The sequence below is a fragment of the Nannospalax galili genome, unplaced genomic scaffold (genome assembly GCF_000622305.1).
Source record: "Nannospalax galili isolate Female #2095 unplaced genomic scaffold, S.galili_v1.0 scaffold156, whole genome shotgun sequence".
Classification (NCBI taxonomy): Eukaryota; Metazoa; Chordata; class Mammalia; order Rodentia; family Spalacidae; genus Nannospalax; species Nannospalax galili.
Window position 1 is genome coordinate 505,403 of NW_008337625.1, and position 22,420 is coordinate 527,822.

Here is a 22,420-nt window from a genome sequence, read left to right on the forward strand (position 1 = left end):
GATATTTTGAAAAAGAAAAATACCACCAGATGATTGATTATATATGGTGACAGATTTTTATCTTAGGGTATCTGTCCTTTGGAAGGAAAAACTTCTATTGAGTTTTTAGTGGATGGTAATTATGTTAAAGCTGTTAGTGCTCCATTTATTAGTTAAAGTTAAATAAATTGGTTTTGTACTGAAATACTATATGGAATAGTAGTGTTTATCATTATTTTTTATTTGTTTTATTTTGAGGGGTTGTGACAGGGCCTCCCGGTTGGCCTGGAACTCACAGATATCTACCTGCTTCAACTTTCCTTGTTCTGGGATTAAAGCCACCAGACCTGACTTTTTTCTTCTCTTTTTTTTTTCTCTTTCTGAGATGGGATCTCAAGTATCCAGGCTAGAGCCTCAAACTCAATATACAGCTAAGGATGACCTTGAACTTCTGATCCCCCTGCCTCTACCTCTAGGATGCTGGGAATACAGACATGTTCCATCATGCCCTATTTATGCAGTACTGGGGGCTGAACCCAGGACTCTGTATGCTAGGCAAACCCTCCATCGACTGAGCTCCACCCTCAGCCCCTCAGCCTTGATTCAGCTCAGGGCTTCCCCCATTTTCCCCAGTGGTGAGAAATTGGTCACATGAAGCTGAAAGCAAGGAGTGATGATCCCCGGAGATTCTTGAAGGAGTTCACAGGATGGACTTCAGCAGGGATAGAGGGCAGACAGACATGAAGGAGCTGCTGTCCTTGTTTAAGTAGCGTTAGCCCTGGAGGAGGGTATAAAGCATGAAGGAATCGAAGATAATTTCAGCTCCTGGAATGGGACTGAACAGAGGCTTTGTCTGTCAGTGGTTGCTTCAGCACACTTATGTGGCCTGAGGAGAACACTTCTCTGAATAGCCTGGGGAGGAGTTCTGCTTCCTGTCACTTCTGGATCTCACTTGCTCACAAAATTCTAGCCATTTTGTTGTTGTTATTAGACAGGATCTTACTATGTAGCTCTGCTAGCCTGGACCAGGCTGGCCTCAAATCACAGAGATTTACCTGCCCCTACCTCCTAAGTACTGGGATTAAAGGTGTGTGTACAGCCAATTTTATAAAAAATATTATTTTTATTTTATGTATGAGTGTATTGCCTGCATGTATGTGAGTGCAGTCGTATCATGCAGTGTCGCAGAGGTCAGAAGAGGGCTTCAGATTCCCCTGGAAATGGAGTTAAGGACGGTTTGTAGCCACCATGTGGGATGTGGGAATTGAACCTGGGTCCTCTGCAAGAGCAGTCAGTGCTCTTAACCGATGAGCCATCTCTCCAGCCCTGTGTAGCCAATTTTTTAAAAAAGATTTGTTTTTATATTTATATATATGTGTATGTGAGGGCAACTGAGGAGGCCAGAAGAGGGCGGTAGATCCCTGGAACTGAAGTTAAAGGTGGGTGTGAACTGCAGCAAGCTCAGATAAATGTTTATAACAGGATCTTGCTATGTACCCTTACTGGCCTGGAACTTATGATCCTTCAGAATGATCCTGGTTGAACTGAAGACATGTGCCACCATGTCTAGCTCCAATAAATCTCAGATACATTGATAATTATTTAGGTATATGAGTATTTTGCCTGCCTGCATGTAAGGGCATTAAGTGCATGCAGTGCCCACAGAGGCCCAGAAGACCACTGGTGTCAGATCTCCTGGAACTGGAACTACAGGCAGTTATTAGCCGCCATGTGTGTGCTGGGAACTGAACTAAGGTCCTCTGCAAGAGCAGCCAGTACTCTTAACTGCTGAGCCATCTCTCCAGCTCCTTAGATGTATATATTGAGATTATGAAAATGCTGACTTCTTTTGTGCTAGTTCAAAGTCTGGTTCTGCGAATTTAGGCAATTATTAACCTTTGCAGTGTTGGTTTGTCTGTGAGACAGGGACAAAGCCTTCTCATGGGAGGATTTGAAAATCAACTGAGACTTTGGTCGAAACTGGCCTGCTCATGTGTCCTCAACAATGCCGGCAATCAATGTGAAAGGAATAACAGCTCACTGTCCATTTGAACTCAGGTCCTCATGCATGCAAACAGAACTATTGTCTCAGCCCCACAAGGAATATACTCTAGAGGTAGGCCTGGTGTTTCATGGGAGTATCCCAGCCCTGGGGAGGCTGAGGCAGGAGGACTGAGGAGATGTTTTAAATAGATAGTACATATCTACTTAAAATATATCTAGTATATGTGATTATCTTACAATAAAAAAGCTTACCCTCCACTAAAAACGAAAATTCAAGGCCAGCCTGGGCTATAAGAGATCGTTTCTCCAAAAAAAGGAAAGGAAAAAAAAAATTTTACTCTGGGCATGGTGGTGCATGTCTTTAATCACAGCATTTGTGAGGCAGAGGCAGGCAGAGCTCTGAAATCAAGGTCAGCCTGGTCTACATAGTGAATTCCAGGCCAGCTGGGACTACTAGGAGACCCTGTCAAAAAAAAAAGGGTTTAGACCAGAAGCATAGTAACAACTTCATACTTGCTCCAGTTTCATGGAATACTGAGTCTTTTTTTTTTTTTTTAGATCTTTTTGAGACAAGGTCTCCCTGTAGCCTCAGCTGTCCTGGAACTCACTATGTAGACCAGGGTGTCCTAGAACTCAGAGAGATCCGCCTGCCTCTGCCTCCCGAGTGCTGGGATTAAAGACGTGTGCCACCATGCCCGGCTTGAATACTGAGTCTTTTCTCACTCAGCTGTGGTCATTGGCTACAGATCATAGGTAATTTTTCTCTTCTTAAACAAATGTAAGCTAAAGATGTAGCTCAGTGGTAGCATGCTTGTGGATTTAATCCTTTACACTGGCAAAACAAACAAAAAGCAAACACAAAAAAAACCCAGAAAACTCCAAAGCATTTGACATTTTAAAACTTTCTTGCTGGGGATGGAGAGATGGCTCAGCAGTTCAGAGAGCACTAACTGCTCTTACAGAGGACCCGGGTTCAGTTCCCAGCACCCACATGATGGCTTACAGCTGTCTGTAAATCCAGTTCCAGGGGATCAGTCTCCCTCTTCTGACCTCGGGCATTGCACAACATGGGTGCATTTACACACATGCAGGCAATACTCATACAAATAAAATAAAAACAATAAAATATATTTTTAAAAAAATCCCATGGACAGGTACGGCAGCTCATGCCTTTAATCTCAGCACTTGGGAGGCAGAGGCAGGCGGATCTTTGGGAGTTCAAGGCCAGACTGGTGTATATAGTTCCAGGCCAGCTACAGGGAGACCCTGTCTCAAAAAAAATAAAAGGCTAGAGAGGTGGCTCAGTGGTTAAGAGCACTAGTTAGTGCTCTTCCTGGGTTCAGTTCCCAGCACCCACATGGTGGCTATGAGCTGTCCTTAACTCCAGTTCCAGGGGAATCCAGTGACACAGTGCACTCACATAGATGCAGGCAATACACTCATACACACTAAATAAAAAATACAGCTGGGTATGGTAGTGCACGCCTTTAATCCCAGTACTTGGGAGCCATAGGCAGGTGAATCTCTGTTCCAGGTCAGCTGGGGCTACAGAGAGACCCTGTCTCAAAAACACCAAAAAAAAAAAAAAAAAAAAAAAAATTTCTCATCCCAAAATAAGAAAATATTTTCTCTCCCACAGTATCAGTTATCTTGAGGGTGGTGGTGCATTCCTGTAATCTCAACCTCAGTAGGTGAGGTAAGAGGGTCAGAAGTTCAAGGTCATCCTCAGCTGCATAGGGAGTTCAGCTGGGGCCAGAGTCTCTAAAAACCAAATCAAAACAAAAGGCTCAGGGGATGGCTCAGTGGGTAAAAAAACCTTGTCTTGATGAGCAAGCCTCAGAACCTGAGTTTGATCCCCTGAACCCACATAAAGAGTCAGTTGTGGTGGTGTACACATCTGTAATCCCAGCACTTTTTATGGTAAGATGGGAGGCTGAGATAGGAGATTTGCTTAGAAGTTTGAGGGCCACCTAGCCTGGAGTGTGCTGTGCTACAGAAACAAAACAGACACTGCTCAAGAGCAAGGTGGAAACGTTGTCCTCAGACCTCCGCACAGATTCCACCCCCTCACCTCTTAGGAAAAAAAATACTTTCTTTCTCCATCTCTTACCCTTGATGGAGACTGTTGCACTTCACATTTAATAAACCAGTGTTTTGGTTGATTTAAACATGATTTGGGTCTGGTGCGATGGTGCACACCTTTAATCCCAGCACTTGGGAGGCAGAGGCAGGTGGATCTTTGTGAGATCAAGGCCAGCCTGGTCTACAAAGTAAGTTCCAGTCCAGCCGAGACTACAGGGAGACCCTGTCTCAAAAAGGAACAAAATAAAACATGATTTGGAGCTGTCTACCTACTTTCAGTGGGTTTGGCCTGCATGATTTAAGTGCATCCATGTCATGCAATGCCTGCCAGTGCCAGAAGAGGGCATCAGATCTCCTGGAATTGGATTTACGGACAGTTGTGAGGTGCAATGTGGGTGCTGGAAACCAAATCCCTGAATCAGGATCCTCTTGCTTTAGTCTCCAGGATGAGTCTGGGGTTACAGGTGTGGGACACCACACTCAGATAGCTCATTTCATGTTTTAGTGATTCTAGGTCAGAAGTGTGCTGGCTCACGCCTTTAATTCCAACACTTGGTTGGGAGGCAGAGGCAGGCGGATCTCTGTGAGTTTAAGGCCAGCCTGGTCTACATAGCGAGTTCTAGGCCAGTTGGGGATACAGGGAGACCCTGTCTCAAAAAGTCAAAAACAAAAACAAAAAAAAAAACAAAACCCAAACATTTGAGGACTCAGCTCAGTGAGTCCCCACTCACTCATTTCCATGCTGACTGGACCCCCCTGGCCTGGACAGCTCACCAAAATCTTACTCTTTGACTAACTTTGCATTTGCATTGACTTCCTACCTAAGCTCTTGCATGGACTCTGCCTTTCTGCTTACAGTTCTATAGTCTCTATAACTTTCCCTAACCAAGATGCCTGCCTGATTTCAGTGTTAATTGCATGTTAAACTATTAAGGGACCCTGCTCATATGATTCTGTGGCAATGTTGTCAGCATACAAAAGTCCCATGCAAACTCAGGCAGACAAAAACCCAGCATAGAACTGGGGAAATGAACAGCAGACCCCAATCTTAGTAGAGGAAACATTGGCAGTTGATTATTGCTGGGTGAGGAAGAGCTGATCTTCTAAACAAGAGACTGCAGATAGTCTGACTAGACCTCAGTGGATGGATTTGCACAGGGGAACGTTTGGGGACACTGACTTGACACATTGAACCTTAATATAGATGACAGTATATGGTTCCAGTGGGGGGCGGCTGTGGGAGCGTGCTGGTGGGGATGGGAGTATAAAGATGATTAAGATTCTTTGAGATATTCTGTATAAAATACACAAAAATTCAATGAAAACAAAATATCAGCGATGGCAGTCAGTGAAATAAAGAACATTATGAAGGCAAAAAGCAAAGTAGGGAAAGCATTCGTTTATGTATGCTTGTATATATGTATTTTTTTTCAAATTTATTTCTATTTTATGTGTATTCGTGTATAGCGTGCAGGTAGGTAAGTGCACCTGTGTCATGCAATGCTAGCAGAGGTGAGAAGAGGGTGTCAGATTCCCTGGGATTGGAGTTACAGACAGTTGTTGGCTGTCATGTGGGTGCTGGGATTCGAACCCAGGTCTTCTGCAAGAACAACCAGTGTTCTTAACCGCTGAGCCATCTCCCCAGCCCCATATATATGTATTTTTGAGACAGAGTCTCATTTAGCCCATGCTGGCCTTGAACTCCAGTGTCAGGGAGAATAACCTTGAACCTCTGATCCTCTTGCCTCCACCTCCCAAGAGTTGTGAATTTACAGGCACGTGCCACCACACCCAGCTACAAAGGAATTTCTGTTTAGTTTGGCCAGGGGCTCTTTATATAGCCCTGGCTGGCCTGACACTATGTGACTGGAATTCACAGCTATCCTGTCTCCAACTCGTTAGTGTGTGCTGGGATTACAGGTGTGACCACACCCAGCTCTGAAAGCACTCAGTGTCGGTAGCATTCCACGTACTGTTTTTTGTTTGATTTATTTTTATTTTTTATGTGTATGAGTGTAATCTCTGCATTTATGTAAATGCACCCATGTCGTGCAATGCCTGCAGAGGACAGAAGAGCATTTGCCGGTGGCTCGAGTGCCCTTTTCCACCCACCCTGGCCGCTGTGACGCGGTTTCCAAGGCAGAGGCCTGCGGAGAGCCCCAAGGTGCCCCAGGCCTCCTCCATGCTCCCTTCTGCTCTTCCAGGTCGGGTGGACACAAGATGCTCCACGGGGAGTGGAGGGGTCGGGGGTGGGGGTGTGGGGGGGATGGTTTCCTGGGCAGCCGGCCGCGGGCCTGCGGGGCCCGCCGGGTCGTCCTCCAGCCGCCGGGGGCGCTGTGGGCAGCACCGAGTCGGGTGCCGATGCGGTGGCGGCCGCCGCACGCCTGCAGGGAGCTGGTGACCTGGCCCAGCGAGTCCCAGCTCGACCGCGCCGCCGCCATGGGTAAGGGGAGCAGGCCCGGGGCACCTTCCGCCCCTGGGGCCCCTCAGCCTGCGAGGGGCGGGCGCAGCCGGGGACCGGGGAGGTCCCCCCGTCGGGGTCGCCATGGCAACGCGCACCCCTCTTGCATCCTTCCCGCCCCGCCCGGGTTCTGGGGCCTGGCGGTGGAGGGCTCCAGGGACAGGCCGGGTCGGGTGTCGCTCCGGGTTGAGGGCGTCTGCGGGGACCAGCGATGACTTTCCAGGCCTGGGGGTGGTGGAAGGAAGATGCGTCTCTGGTGTGGGGCCGGGTACCCGACGCGGAGGGCGAGAGAGGGGGAGCGGTGCGGTGCAAGACCCTGGGTGAGCGCTCCGCGGGATGGCGGGGCACTCTAGGCCTCCGGGCAGGCGAGGATGGGGGGCCGGGGAGGGAGCAACTACTACCGACCACAACCCCCCAGCACCCTCAGCTGTCGGGGAGCCCAGCTGGGGCGTGGTCGCGGAGCCAACGCCCCCACGATCCGAGCGACTGGGGCCAGCAACCACCGGCAGTCCTCGGATGGGGCTCAGATTACAGGTTGGGATGAGCACCTTAAAATGAGAATCGCTACAGATTATGAAACATCAAGTGGTTTCAACCCGACGGTGGGGAGTGGGGGGAGGGAGTCGCATCGCCATGCAGATTGGCAGAAATGATGTCGTATGGACCTTCCACCATCCACCCAGCTCATAGCAGCTGTGTATGCGTTTTAAATCGCCGAGGATTCCTCCTGAGGCTTGTAGAGAGCTGAAATCTGAACTATAATAGAATACTAGACCTTTGGGAGCTCTGGATTATTTTTCAATGATGGAAAATCGGACGCTTATTTTTTGAGACAGTGCAGTGTGTCTCAATAGACCAAGCTGGACTAATGAACATATTAACCACTTGGGTTTGCTATTTATTCAGAGATTATGAAATGCTAAGAGCTTCATTTTCCACATGGTAGATAAAAATCATCTTGTTTGCAGAAAATATTGCGGACAGTTGCCACAGTGTTGAGAGTGTGCAGAAGCATCTGATTTTGTTGTTGATTTGGTTTTTTGAGGCAGGCTCTCCCTTGTAGCTCCAACTGGCCTGGAGCTCATGTAGACCAGGCTGGCCTCAATGTCACAGAGGTCCATTTGCCTCTGCCTCCAGAATTCTGGGATTAAAGGTGTGGTAGACCAAACATCCTTGAATTTCTAAGGAAATAAAATTTGTGGGAAAGAGAATATATTTGGGGTGGGAATATAGCTCAGCATGGGCCTGCTGAGCCATGTCACCCGCCCAGAAAATCATTTTAAAGACTCATTCTCTGTGGAGAAGTCTCACAGAAGGTAAAACAAGTAAGCTGGGCATGGTGGTGCATGCGTTTAGTCCCAGCACTCGGGAGGCAGAGGCAGGTAGATCTCTGAGTTCAAGACAAGCCTGGTGTACATAGTGAGTTCCAGGCCAGCAGGGGCTACAGGGAAACCCTGTCTCAAAAAGACCAAAAAGAAAAAAAAAAAAAAGAAAAGAAAAAACAAGTACAAAACAATGACAGATTTGTAGGATCTTGAGGATAATCATACACTGACTGGAGTGGGTGTGGTAGTTTGCTGTGGCCTCTGAAAGCCATATGAGAAGTTGAGTAGGTGGGCGGGTAGGTTGGCCTGAGGAGACAGCTCCTTGCCCACTAAGGAAATGCAGGCTAGTGTTGACCTCTGTGGGAAGGGACAGACTCGTGTTTTTGTTGTTGTTGAGTCTTGGGAATGATGTCAGGCTGTTCTTGCACTTTTCAGCTACAAAAGACCCCACGGCTGTGGAGAGAGCAAACTTGCTAAACATGGCCAAACTGAGTATCAAAGGACTCATTGAATCTGCTCTGAGCTTTGGCCGTACCTTGGACTCCGACTATCCCCCTCTGCAGCAGTTCTTTGTGGTTATGGAGCACTGTCTGAAGCACGGGCTTAAAGGTATCATGAAGACACGTGGAAGTTAATTCACCTACGATCCCTCTCTTCATCTAAATATCCTTGAAAAATATCTTTGAGGCCATAATTACTGTAATTTTTGCATTTAAAAATATTGAATTGTGGGGTGGGGGCTGGAGAGATGGCCGTGTCTTAACCATGTCTTAACAGGTCCTACGCTCTTGAAGAGACCTGGGTTCAGTTACAGCTCACAACAGCCTGTAACTCAAGCTCTAGGGAGTCTGATACCCTCTCCTTGTCTTCTCAGGCACGTGTGCACACACATGTACACATGGCAAATACACACAGACATAAAAAAATCTATATATATGGGACTGGAGAGATGGCGTAGAGGTTAAGAGTCTTGGCTGCTCTTGCAGAGGATTGCCTGGGTTCAATTCTTAGCACCCACGTGGTAACTTAATAACCATCTGTAATTCCAGTTCCATGGGAATACAACCCTCTTCTGACCTCCATGGGCAATGCATGACATAGGTGCACTTACTTACATGCAAGTAATATACTCATACACATAAAAAATAAAATAATAGCTGGGTGTGCTGATGCATGCCTTTAATCCCAGCAGAGGCAGAGGCAGGCAGATCTCTGTGAGTTCAAGGCTAGCCAGGTCTACATAGTGAGTTCCAGGCCAGCTAGGGTTACAGGGAGGCCCTGGCTCAAAAAAAGACCAAAAAATAAATAAATTAGTAAGTAAAATAAAAATAAAATATCACACACACACACACACACACACACACACACACACACGCACATATAGTTTTGTTTTGTTTTAATGGGCTGACAAGATCTGAGTTTAATTCCTGGAACCCACACAAAGGTGGAGGGAGAGAACCGACCCCACGGAGTTGTCTTTTGACCTCCACATGCTGCACAGTGCTGTGTATACATATCATACACACAAAGTAATAAATAATATGTTGATTTTTAGGAGAAATATTACCATTTTGTGTTTTCTAATGGATGCGCTTCAAAAAATGCTTAGTTCTTAGTGTTTTGTGAAAAACTGATTATTTTTTTTCCAATATATACCCTTGAAGTTGTTTTCATTCTAGGATAATTACAGGTTTCTTTTTTTTATTATTATTATTTTTATTTATTTTTTTATTTTTCTTTTTTGTCTTTTTGAGACAGGGTCTCCCTGTAGCTCCAGCTGTCCTGGAACTCACTATGTAGACCAGGCTGGCCTTGAACTCACAGAGATCCTCCTGTCTCTGCCTCCTGAGTACTGGGATTAAAGACGTGCGCTACCATGCCTGGCATGCATTCTTTTTTTAAATTTTATTTTATTCTTTTATGTGTATGTGTGTATTGTCTGCATGCATGTAGGTACACTGGTATTGTGCAATGCCCTTGGAGGTCAGAGGAGGGCATCATATCCCCTAGAACTGGAGTTTCTGGCAGTTGTTAGCTGCCATGTGGGTGCTAGAAATTGAACCCAGGTCAGTGCTTTTAACTGCCAAGCCATCTCTCCAGCTCCAAATACAGGCTTCTTAAAAAAAAATTTTTTTAGGACTGTGCATGATGGTACATGACTTTATTTCCAGTACTTAGGAGGCAAAGAGGCAGGCTGATCTCTGAGTCTGAGGTTAGCCTAGTCTACATAGGTAATGCCAGGCCAGCTAGGGCTACAGGGAGACCTTGGTACCCAGGTCATTAGGCTTGGTGCCAAGTGCCTTACCCACTGAGCCATCTCAGTAGCCCCATTGTGTCCTGTTTCTTTGTGTCTTTCATTTTGTTTTATTTTGTTTTTTGACTTTTTGATACTTGGTCTCACGATGTTACCCATGGTGGCCTGAATCTCCTTTATAGACCAGCTGGCCTTGAACTCACAGAGATCAGTGTGCCTCTACCTCCCGAGTGCTGGAATTAAAGTCATGTGTCACCATGCCCAACTTTTTTTTTTTTAGGATTTATTTTAACTCATATGTATGAGTGTATATCTACATTAGTATATGCTAGATGTGTTTGGGTGCCCTCAGAGCTCGAGTTATAGGTCTGATGTGGGTATTGGCAACTGAACTCAGGTCCTCTGGAAGAGCAGCAAGTGCTCTTAACTGTTGAGCCATCTCTCCAGCCCTATATTTAATTTTTAAATATACAGTGGATAATGATCACTCTTTTACTTATAATAATTATTAGGTGGGCATGGTGACACATAACCTGCAATTCCAGCACTTGAGAGGTAGAGGCAGGAGGATCAGGCATTCAGGGTCATCTTTAATTACACAGCAAGTTTGAGGCTAGCCTGGGGTACCTAAGACCCCATCTTTAAAAAAATAGTTGACAATTTTGGCCTCTTATTCACAGTCAGTGTCTGTGTAGAGGGTTAGGCAAGAGCTATACACCAGCACTGGGGATGAGCTCAGTTGGGAGAGTGCAAAGCCTGGGTTTGATCCCCAGCACCACATAAACTGGGTATACTCCTGTAATCCCAGCACTTGGGAAGTGGAGGCAGAGGAGCAGAAGTTGAAAGCTGTCCTCCTCTCCCAGGGAAAGCCTTGCTCCTCTAATGCATGGTTCAGATTGTTCCTAGCTTTTTGCCTGTTGCCAGTACTCTTACCCACTGAGCTGTCTCTCCAGCCCCAACTTTTTTTGCCTATTGCAAACCGTGCTGTAGTGCTGTAAGAATATCTTTGGTTATGTATGTTTGCATATGTATTCTAGGATTTCTTCAGTAGTCTTAGAAGTCAAGGATATAGGGAGTTGAAGCCAGGTGTGGTAGCACATGCCTTTAATTCCAGGAGGCAGAGGCAGGTGGATGTCTCTGAGTTCAAGGTCAGCCTGGTCTACATAATGAGTTCCAGGTCAGCTGGTGCTACAGGGAGACCCTGTCTCAAAAAAAAAAAACAAAAACAAAAAAAGGAAACAAAAACAAAAAACTCAAAGCTATAGGCAGTTGAGGTTTATTTCTTCATTGGTTTATGAACAGTGGATAAGGACATTTGTTTTCCCACCCTTGATATCTGTCTCTAAGTACTTTTCTCTGTGTGTATTTGAGATGAGATATTGTGTTGCCTTGGCTGCTCTCAAGTTCTTAGAGTCAAGCAATCTTCCTGCCTCAGTTTCCTGAGTAACCAGGAACACTGATGCATGTCACTGAGCTCAGCTTGCAAATACTTGAAAAAGTTTTATTTTTATTTATGTGTATGTGTATATCTATATGCTCTGGGGGTGAGGTTGTGCCTGCCTAGACCAGAAGAGAGCATTAGATTCCTTGGAGCTGGAGTTAAAGGCAGTTGTGAACTGCCTGATGTGGTTCCTGGGAACCAAACTCTTGCTGTCTAGAAGAGCACGGAGCCCTCTTAACCACTGAGCCATCTCTCCAGTCCCCTAGATATTTTCATCAGGAAATTACCTGTCTGATCTTAGGCATTCTTGAATTGCCACAGCACAGGTGTGAAGTCAGAGGACAACCTGTAGGAGTCATTTCTCTCCTTCCACATGTAGGTCCTGGAGATGGAACTCAAGTCAACAGCCTTAGCAGCAAGTGCCTTCACCCACTGAGCATCTTGCTGGCCCCCTTGTACTTTTATTTTATTTTATTTTTGGTCTTTTGAGTCTCCTTGTAGCCCTAGCTGGCCTGGAACTTGCTTGTGGAGTTTATTAATGTGGCAACAGTATAATCACCTGAACAAATAGAAAATAGACTTACTCTTTTTTTTTTTTTTTTTGTCTTTTTTGAGACAGGGTCTCCTAGTAGCCCCAGCTGTCCTGGAACTCACTATGTAGACCAGGCTGGCCTCAAACTCACAAAGATCCGCCTGCCTCTCCTTCCCAAGTGCTGGGATTAAAGGAGTGCGTCACCACACCCAGCATAATAGACTTACTCTTAAGTTTTTAAGAGTGGGCCTGAACTCAGAGGACAGTAGTTTGCCTAGCTATAGAGAACTGTTTCCCAGAACGATACCAGTGGTCTCTCTTGTCCCCTCAACCTGTGCAGATGGAGCTGTCTGTCCTCTGTCCTGTCATCCAGTCCGTTCGTCTGCCTGTGTCCCCATCTGCCCGCATGTCCCCGTGTCCATGTCATCCTCTAGTAGTTCATCCCCCGCCCCCTCCTGCCATGGAATTGACTCTGGAACCCCTGTTAGGGGTTTCTTCAGCTTCATTGGGACCATACAAGTTTGTTTTAACAGACCATCTGCCCTTCCTAGTATCTCTTTCATTCAACCTCAGTCGTTCTTCCCAGTCTCCACTGTGAGTAACGGAGCTGGGTGTGCTGCCTTTCAGTGCTTTGGTAGGTTAAGTCTGGAGCATACCCCCATCCATTATCTTTTTGGGTAGAGTATCCAACTGAGGTTGCCAAGGAGATACTCTGGCATCAGACACAAGAGCCCAAGAGTGCAGGATTTTGCAGGGTTAATTAAAAGTCATTCGTCCAGGTTGTGTCCATTAATAAAAGTCATTCCCACACTTGATCTATAGACCGTGCTGGCCTCGATCTCACAGAAATCTGCCTGCCTCTATCTCCCAAGTGCTGGGACTAAAGGCCTGCGTCACCACACCCAGCTAATTTTTTTGTTTTGTTTTGTTTGTCTTTTTGAGACAGAGTCTCCCAAGTGCTGGGACTAAAGGCCTGCATTACCACACCCAGCTAATTTTTTTGTTTTGTTTTGTTTGTCTTTTTGAGACAGAGTAGCCCCAGCTGTAGCCCCAGCTGGCCTGGAACTTGCTATGTACACCAGGCTAGCCTTGAATTCATAGAGATCTGCCTGCCCAGGGCTGGAATTAAAGGCATGCGCCACCACACCGGGCTTGAGCAAGTGCTCTTACCCACTGAACTGTCTCCCCAGACCCAATGCTAAATATTTAAGATGATGTTACTCCCATTTCATGAGCTGAAATTGCACATTATTTTTTTTCCAGTGAGAAAATCATTTTTGAGTTATAACAAAACTATCTGGGGCCCTTTGGAACTAGTGGAGAAGCTGTACCCGGAAGCGGAGGAAATAGGAGCAAGCGTCCGGGATTTGCCTGGTCTTAAGTAAGTAATCTGATTCATAGTTCTTCCTTAGCCCAGAAGTGTGTTTACTGGAACATAATTATATGATAGTTATTATCCTTGATCAGCCTCAGTACTTTTCCCATTTTCTCCTAATAAACTCATTTCACTCTTTATGGCCCAGCTTATATTGTTTCCTTTGTGAGGTTTTTCTAGCCCCTTCAATAAGAATTAACCACTGATAGGACCGACAAGATTGCTCAGTGGGTAAAGGCGCTTGCTGCATAAGCCTGGTGACCTGAATTAATCCCTTGAGCCCATGTAAAGATGAAGGGGACAGCTGAGTCCACCAGGTTGTCCTCTGATGTTCACACATGTGCCCATATGCACACATTATGCACACACATATACACGAACTCGTGCACTGATAATAAAAAAAATGAACCACCGATACCTGGGTGCAGTGGTGTACTCCTGTAATCGCAGCACTTAGGAGGTGGAAGCAGGAAGATTGTGAATCTAGCTAGCACATAGTGGGTGGTGAGTAAGTCCTTGCAGACTGAATTTGGCTGAATCCATGGTAGAGGCTCAGGAGATTCTAGTTCCTTTTTTTTTAATTAATTAATTTATTTTATTTTATTTTATTTTTTTTTGAGACAGGGTCTCCCTGTAGCCCCAGCTGTCCTGGATCTCACTATGTAGACCAGGCTGGCCTTGAACTCACAGAGATCCACCTGCCTCTGCCTCCCAAGTTAGACCAGGATGGCCTTGAACTCACAGAGATGTGCCTACCTCTGCCTCCCAAGTGCTGGGATTAAAGGCGTGCGCCACCACGCCTGGCTTTTTTTTTTTTTTAATATTTTATTTATTATTTTTATTTTATGTGTATGCGTGTATTGCCTGCATGTGTGAAAGTGTACCCGTGTCGTGCAATGCCTGTGGAGGTCAGAAGAGGGCGTCAGATCCCCTAGAACTGGAGTTATGGACAGTTATTAGCTGCCATGTAGGTGCTGGGATCTAAACCCCGGTCTTCTGCAAGAACATTCAGTGTTCTTAACTGCTGAGCCATCTCTCCAGCCCCGAGATTCTAGTTCTTAGCAAGCTGTTCATATACCTTAGGACTTGTGCAACCTGATCTTCTTCTGAAAACTGGGGTGGCTAGTGACAGCTGCTCCTTCATCAGATAAACACGAAACTGCAAAACCACTAGTGTACTGCAGCTCAGAAACCTGAGTGTTGAAAGTTTCTTTTAAGGTATGAAGTATTAAGGCCAGGTTCTCCTATCCAAGTACTAACCAGGCCCAAACCTGCTTAGCTTCCAATTAGATGAGATTGGGTGCTTCAGGGTGATATGGCCATTGACAAGGCCAGGTTCTTTAGTCTTTTTGAGACAGGGTCTCCCTGTAGCCCTAGCTGGCCTGGAACTCACTATGTAGACCAGGCTGGCCTTGAACTCACAGAGATCCACCTGCTTCTGCCTCCCAAGTGCTGCCACCATGCCCAGCTAAGGCCAGATTCTTAAAGTTCTCCAGGGTAAGCCAAATGCACACATCCCTGTAGTTTGTTTTCTTTTGAAATTTTTATTTACGTTTTTCCCCCCAATATTTCTTTTTCTTTTCCTTCTATTTTTAGTCTTTTTTTTTTTAACTTTTTAAAAAATTTTATTAATTTTATTTTATGTGTATGTGTGTATTGCCTGCATGTATGTAAGTGCATCTGTGCCATGCAATGCCTGCGGAGGTCTGTAGAAGCTGTCGGATCCCCTGGAACTGGAGTTAGGACAGTTGTTAGCTGCCATGTGGGTGCTGGGATTCGAACCCAGGTCTTCTGCAAGAGCATCCAGTGTTCTTAACTGCTGAGCCATCTCTCCAGCCCCTTATTTATTATTTTTATTTTATGTGTATGAGTGTATTGCTTGCATGTAGGTAGGTGCACCTCGAACTCATAGAGATCCACATGCCTCTACCTCCTGCATGCTGAGATTAAAGACCTGTGCCGCCGTGCCTGGCTCCGCCAGCACTCTTAACCACTGAGCCATCTCTCCAGTCCCCATCTTTTTCTTTTTAAGACAGGGTCTCAACTATGTAGCTGGCTGTCCTGGAACTTGCTATGTAAACCAGGCTGGATTTAAACTCACAGAGATATGTCTGCCTCTGGCCTCCTAAGTGCCACCATGCCCAGATAGATATAATATTTATAGAAAGAATACTTTTGCAGAGAATTATTTCTTCCAAAGTGTAAAATTTTATTTAAATATCCTCTAAGAATAGATTTGCCTACCTTCCAGGGGTTAATTTGCTTGCCTAAAAAAGTAGTATGAAAACCTGAATTCTGATCCCCAGAACTTACATAAAAGCCAAGCACGGTGGCTCATGCCTGACCCCAGCATCGGGAGTCAGACAGGCAGATCCCAGAGATGTTCACTGGCCAGCCAGTCTAGATGAAATATTGAGCTTCAGTGAGAAACCACGTCTCAGAAAATAAGACAGAGAAGTGATAGTTAAGACATCTGACATGACCCCCCGACACACACACACTCCCTAGGGTAAATTTATAAAGATGAAAACAGAAGCATGATAAAATACATGTAGTCATTCACTACAGAGCATGTAGTCAGTGATTTTAGCACTAGGGCTGTTTTCTTTTGACTAAAGGTTTGCGCCACTATGCCCAGCTAGCACTAAGGCAGTTTTCTAACCAACCAGTGCTTCGTTGTAGAACCCCCCTTGGTCGAGCAAGAGCATGGCTTCGATTAGCCCTCATGCAAAAAAAAATGGCTGATTACCTGCGCTGCTTAATTATCCAGCGGGAACTCTTGAGGTCAGTATCGTGAAGTCATGTTCACTTTCACTTACATCTTGTCTTCCAAAAAGAGTGAGGAAAGATACATGAAGTACAATAAAATAGCACAAAATAAAAGGACTAGCAAAATCTGAAACAAGAAAACATGCTGGTGGCGGGGGGTGGGGGTGGGCATGTACAAGGCGGGGAACGTGTCACGTAAATGAAGAACTGGCCTAAAAGAGGAGTCTGCAGGCTTTTATCAGCCAGTATGGGAAATGCATGCAGTTTCCAAGCTGGCTTTGAATTATGGTTAATTCTGTGGACTCAGATTTGTGTTGGAATTTGAGGGCTTAATTGCACATTTCTTTGTAGAATCTTGAATGTTCAAATGAATGCTTCAGTTAGCCTGGGCACTGTCTGATTGAAGGTCAACTTTCAGGACCAGGCAATCAGTCTCCTGACCAGGTGGGCCCAGGACAGGCCCCTATCATCCTGGCTCTCTGAGAGTACCTCTCCCATAGTCTGAGAATGCTGTCCTGTGTTACTGTCTAGGGATCTTGATCAGATTCATTTCATCTGCCAATTAAAGAATTAAAGGGCAGGGAAGAAAAAATAAATCTCAGACACAACAGAAAGCAACAGATAACAAACTTTATTAAAAGTAAAGAAACAGGTGGGCTGGGGTGAGGGGGGGCGTTCTCCACAGTTTTTTTCAGAAACTGAAAAATCCTACTCCCCCAGGAGGACTTGGGGCTTTTAAATGTTCATGGTGGGCCCCTCTCCCCTAAGTTTGGATCCATCAACTTAAAGAAGAAAGAGCTGGTAGACTCAGCTCCAAGCTGAGATATGTCTAGATCTGGCCTTGGTCTTTTATCTGAACTGGTCAGGACTGGTCAGCTGGAAGGGATCTTGCCAGTGGGAGAAAAAGCCTGCCAGGTCTTTGCCTCAGACCGAGAAGGAGCTGGAAGGAGCCGTGTTTAATCTCAGCGGTGGTCCATTTCCTTACTATTTACCTACTGTGCTGGATGCTTCAGTTGTCAGCTTGACACACCTGGGCAGAGGAGCCTCAGTGGGTGAATTGCCTCCATTGAACTGACCCATGGCCATATCTGTGGGGCATCTTCTTGATTATTGAATGATGTGGGAGGGCCCAGCCAACCCTGAGCTGACTTCTGGGCAGGTTGTTCTGTATTGTATAAGAAAGCAGGCTGAAGCCGGGCTGGTGGTGCACACCTTTAGTCCCAGCACTCAGAGGCAGAGGCAGGCAGATCTCTGTGATTTCAAGGCCAGCCTGGTCTACATAGTGAGTTTCTGGCCAGCTGGGGTTACAAGGGGACCCTGTCTCAAAAAGACCAAAAAAACAAAAAAAAAAACCGCAGGCTGAGCAGCTGGGCCAGGGGAGCAAGCCAATAAGCAGCATTCCTCCATGTCCTGTGCTTCAGCTCCTGCCTCCAGGTTCCTGCCCTGAGTTCCTACCTTAAGCTCCCTCAGTGATGAACTGTGACCCGGGACATGTAACCCAAATAAACCGTTTCCTTCCCAAGTTGGTATTGATCAGATTGTTTTGTCACAGCAATGGAAAAGCAAACTAGAAGACCTGCCAGAAATGTGGCCAGTTTTTACTCCTTTATTGGGTTTTATCTGTGACTCTGGTTTCACATCTTGGTTTTTGCATTTGTTAAATGGAAATGACTGTACTTGAAGCCCTGTGATTGCTTAGTCATAGTCTAAGGATGGTTGACGTTGTAGGTAATACACATGTGACTTTTTTCTTTCACAAGTCTCAGTATGTGTTCCCCCCAAATTTCCTCTCTGAGCAGGGTCTCATGTAGTTCAGGCTAGCCTTGTATTTGCTGTGTAGCCAAGAATGACCTTGAGTTCCTAATCCTCCTGCCTCCATTTTTCAAGGGCTGGGATTATAGGCATGCGTTGCAAAGCCTCGTACAAGTCTCTTGCCTGAACACTTTTTAGACTGAAGTTATCCCTGTGGCCTTAATTGATGATTATTTATCTGTCAGACCATTTACAATGTACCTATCAAATATACTGACTAGAGTATGGGCTTTGAAAGGTTTGGCGGCTCTTTCCCACCTTCATCTTTAGTCCAAAGGTCTTAATGAATCCTGGGACTGAAGATTCATCTCTAAAATAAAACATAATCAGGTCAGCTGTATTCGTCTGAGAGTCAAACATTTTAGGTTTTAGGATTGCCTTTTTAATTCTCCCCCCTCCCTCCCCCCCACCTGTGTGCCCAGGCTGGCCTGGAACTCACTGTGTGATTCAGGCTGCCCTTGAGCTCATGGCCAACCTCCTATTTCAGCCTCTTTGAGTGCTGGGCTCATAGGCATGGGCCGCCATCACACAGCCTTGTCCTTTTTCTTTAGAGCTCTCTTTAAGAATTTCCTTTTCTTTTGTCCCCTTCAGTCCTTTAATTTTTGTTACATTTAAAATTTGAGCCCTTGTAAAAAAGCCCATTTCAGGCTGGGCATGTATCTGACACGTCTTTAGTCCCAGCACTCCAGAGGCAGAGGCAGGTGGATCTCCTTTGAATTCAAGGCCAGTCTGGTCAATATAGTGAATTCTAGGTCAGCCAGGCCTCTAGAGCGTGACCCTGTCTCAAAAAGGCTAAATTCCTAATTTCCAGGAACTTAGCTTAGATGTTTCTGTGTCTGTTAGATGGACATTAGAGATGGCTTCTGAATTCAGTTTAGAGTGGAATGTGTGAAGGAAGGTTTCTGCTTTTCTGCTGTCACAGTGAGTTCTATGAATACCACGCACTGATGATGGAGGAAGAAGGAGCTGTCATCGTCGGGCTGCTGGTCGGCCTCAATGTGATAGATGCCAATCTGTGTGTAAAGGGCGAGGATTTGGACTCCCAGGTAAGTGAAAGTGGATCATACAATTGTAGTGTTTTCCCTCTGCACACGTCTTCCTGGATCCCCATATCACTCTGTTTTACACAGTGCTGCTAAATTCTTAAATAGTCGAATGCAGTTCAGTGGCATGATGTTTCAGCAAATACCTGATAGAAATAACTTGAAGATTAATTTTGGCTCATATTTTTCAAGGTTTCATTCATGATTGGCCTGCATTGCTATGGGCGTGTGGTGAGGGGGATCATAGCAGCAGGAGGATGTGGCAGAAGAAATTGGCCTCCTTTTGGGGGCCAGGAAGCAGAGGCAGTAACAGGAAGGGTCCTGGGCCAAGGGTACCCATCCAAGGCATGTCTCCAGCCACCCATTTCCTCCAGCTCAGCTCCACCACCTTCCACACACACCCATCTCCCTGTGGTTAAATCTGATCAGTGGATTAAGCCATCCCTTAGTCTGAACTCTCAGGATTTAAACATCTCTGGAAACCCTCACAGACACATCCAGTGTCGTGCTTTCCTAACCTGGGCATCTCTCACACCGATGAAATTGATAACCTGGCACTTCTCAAAAAGTTTAATTTCTTCTCCTTAAATAAAAATCACTGTATTAACTTCAGGTTGGAGTGATTGATTTTTCGATGTATTTAAAGAACGAAGAGGACATTGGAAATAAAGAAAGGTAAGGTTTTCCTCAGTTCCACACATTGTAGTTTTTTATGTGCTTAAGATGCATATATTGACTGTTTGGTTTGGGCCTCTCCCTGCTGTGGAGGCCTTTGTTTCATTTTCCCTTCCAGTAAAAGTTCTACAAAGGCTGGGTGTGGTAGACTTGCCTTTAACTTCAGCACCACAGGGTTTTCTCTGAGTTCAAGGCCAGCCAAGGCTACACAGTGAGACCTTGTCTCAAAAAAAGAAAGAGAAAAGAAAATAAGCAAATAGGGAAAATCTCTTAGGTAACTTTGGTGCACAGTAGGACTGTGGTCATATCCATCCTTCCTGAGACCCTTATTACTTTAATACCTATATTTTGTAACAGTGGTGGCTTATTTTGAGATCTAATTGAGCTTAAACTTAAAATATATTAATGGTACATCAGCAAGTAATTTAGCAAAGACTATAGTACTTAGCACACAGTTCACTTTGTTAGGATTACAAAGATTGTTTATTTGAAAGGCCAAGCAATGTTTTATTGGGGGCTAGAGAGATGGCTCGTGGCTAAGAGCACTGGCTGCGCTTGCAGAGGACCCGGGTTCAGTTCCCAGCACCCACATGGAGATCCGACACCTTCTGACCTGGCACACTTACACACCTTCAGGCAATACACTCATACACATAAAATAAAAATAATAAATAAAATTTTTTAAAAAAGAAAGACCACCGGGCGTGGTGGCACACGCCTTTAGTCCCAGCACTTGGGAGGCAGAGGCAGGCAGATCTTTGTTCGTTCAAGGCAAGCCTGGTCTACATAGTGAGTTCAGGTCAGCTGGGGCTACAGGGAGACCCTGTCTCAAAAAGACAAAAAAGAAAAAGAAAAAAAGAAAAAAAAAGACCAAGCAGTGTTTTAGCACTATGATTTTATTTTTATTTTATTTTATTTTTTGTCTTTTTGAGATAGGGTCTCCTCTGTAGCCCCAGCTGGCCTAGAACTCACTGTGTAGACCAGGCTGGCCTTGAACTCACAAAGATCCACTTGCCTCTGCCTTCCAAGTGCTAGGATTAAAGGTGTGTGCCACCACACCCAGCTTATGATTTTTTTTTTATCACTATGATTTTACAGCAATTTTCAGGTGATTTACATATATTTTTAAACTATCTGTTCCCTCTTCCCCACCCCCATCCCAGGAATGTTCAAATTGCTGCCATCTTAGACCAAAAGAATTATGTTGAAGAACTAAACAGACAACTCAAGTAAGTATTATGGTCGCTTAACTATATTTAGGGATCTCGTTTTAGGGTCTTATTTTGTTTTTGGCTTAATGCTATTCCTTTGTTCTATACATCTTTGACTGTGTTTTGTTTTTTCCTTTGCTTTCTAAGCATTTTTAGGGGAGTTTGAAGGGCTAGACATAGACAGAAATTAACAATACATAGAGCCAGATATAGTGATACATGTCTGTTATCAAAGCACTTGGGTAGAGGTAGGAGAATCAGGAGTTCAAAGTCATCTTCCAGTAGTGGCTAGTTTGAGGCTAGCCTAGGCTAAATAAGACCCTGTCTTAAAAAACCAAAAACAAAAGCCAGGCATGGTGGTGCACGCCTGTAGTCCCAGTACTTGGGAGGTAGAGGCAGGTGGATCTCTGTGAGTTCAAGGTCTACATAGTGAGTTCCAGGACAGCTGGGGCTACAGGGAGACCCTGCTTCAAAAAGACAAAAAGAAAACAACAAACAAAAAACAAGGGTGGGCTGTGGTAGTGCAAACCCTTAGACCCAACACTCAGGAGGTGGAGGCAAGTGGATTTCTGGAGATTTGAGATCAAGGCCAGACTGGTTTACATAGCGAGTTCCAGGCCAGCTGGGTCTAGAGAGAGACCATGTCTCAAAAAAAAGCAAAAACAGCTGGTTGTGGTGGTACACACTGGTAGGATATGCTGAAGAGGCAGAAGCAGGAGGATCACAAGTTCGAGGCCAGCCTGGACTACACGTTTGGGGGCTGGAGAGATGGCTCAGCGGTTAAGAACACTGACTGTTCTTGCAGAAGACCCAGGTTTGAATCCCAGCATCCACATGGCAGCTAACAAATGTCCGTAACTCCAGTTCCAGGGGATCCAACAGCCTTTTCTGTCCTCGCGGGCATTACATGACAGGGGTGCACTTACCTACATGCAGGCAATACACGCATACACATAAAGATAAAATAAAATATTAAAAAATCAAAAAAACCCAAGGGCTGCAAGTATGTCTAGCTTGCACAAGACCCTGGGCTCAGTCAATCGCCAGCACTTAAAAGGTATCAAGTGGCATTTAAATAGAAATATTTATTCTTTTGCTGTGGTGGTTATTGCTGTCCTGGCTCAAATTAAGTTAGCCAAGTTAATGAACTTGCCCACATCCAAAAACTTATTCAGGTCATTGGCACATGTCAGTCAGTATAACGAGTTCAGGGAAATGTACTTTTCTTCCTTTGTGAGCCTGCGTGATTGTGAATGAAGTTTTTCTTTGCCAATTTCAGTAGCACGGTCAGCAGCCTCCATTCAAGAGTCGACTCATTAGAAAAGTCAAATACCAAGTTGATCGAAGAGGTATTGTCACCTGACAATGGATAATTGTCTTTTGTGGACCTACTGTTTGTGAAACTTTTCTGTTTTAAGTATGAATGCATTGAGCATCTGGCCCCCAAAACATCAACA

The 22,420-nt window shown here is 45.2% G+C and overlaps 1 protein-coding gene across 1 annotated transcript in view; it reads left to right on the forward strand.

Moving 5' to 3' along the window:
- Positions 1-6,609: 6,609 nt before the first annotated feature.
- Positions 6,610-22,420, forward strand: part of Rufy2 (RUN and FYVE domain containing 2) — a gene marked incomplete in the record, with an annotated part of 33,004 nt that continues 17,193 nt past the window's right edge. Inside the window, 8 exon segments of the mRNA XM_008832648.3 lie at positions 6,610-6,846; positions 8,287-8,460; positions 13,342-13,459; positions 16,136-16,237; positions 18,957-19,080; positions 19,691-19,752; positions 20,916-20,981; positions 22,243-22,312. Of these exon segments, the coding sequence (XP_008830870.1) occupies positions 6,738-6,846; positions 8,287-8,460; positions 13,342-13,459; positions 16,136-16,237; positions 18,957-19,080; positions 19,691-19,752; positions 20,916-20,981; positions 22,243-22,312 (825 nt within the window).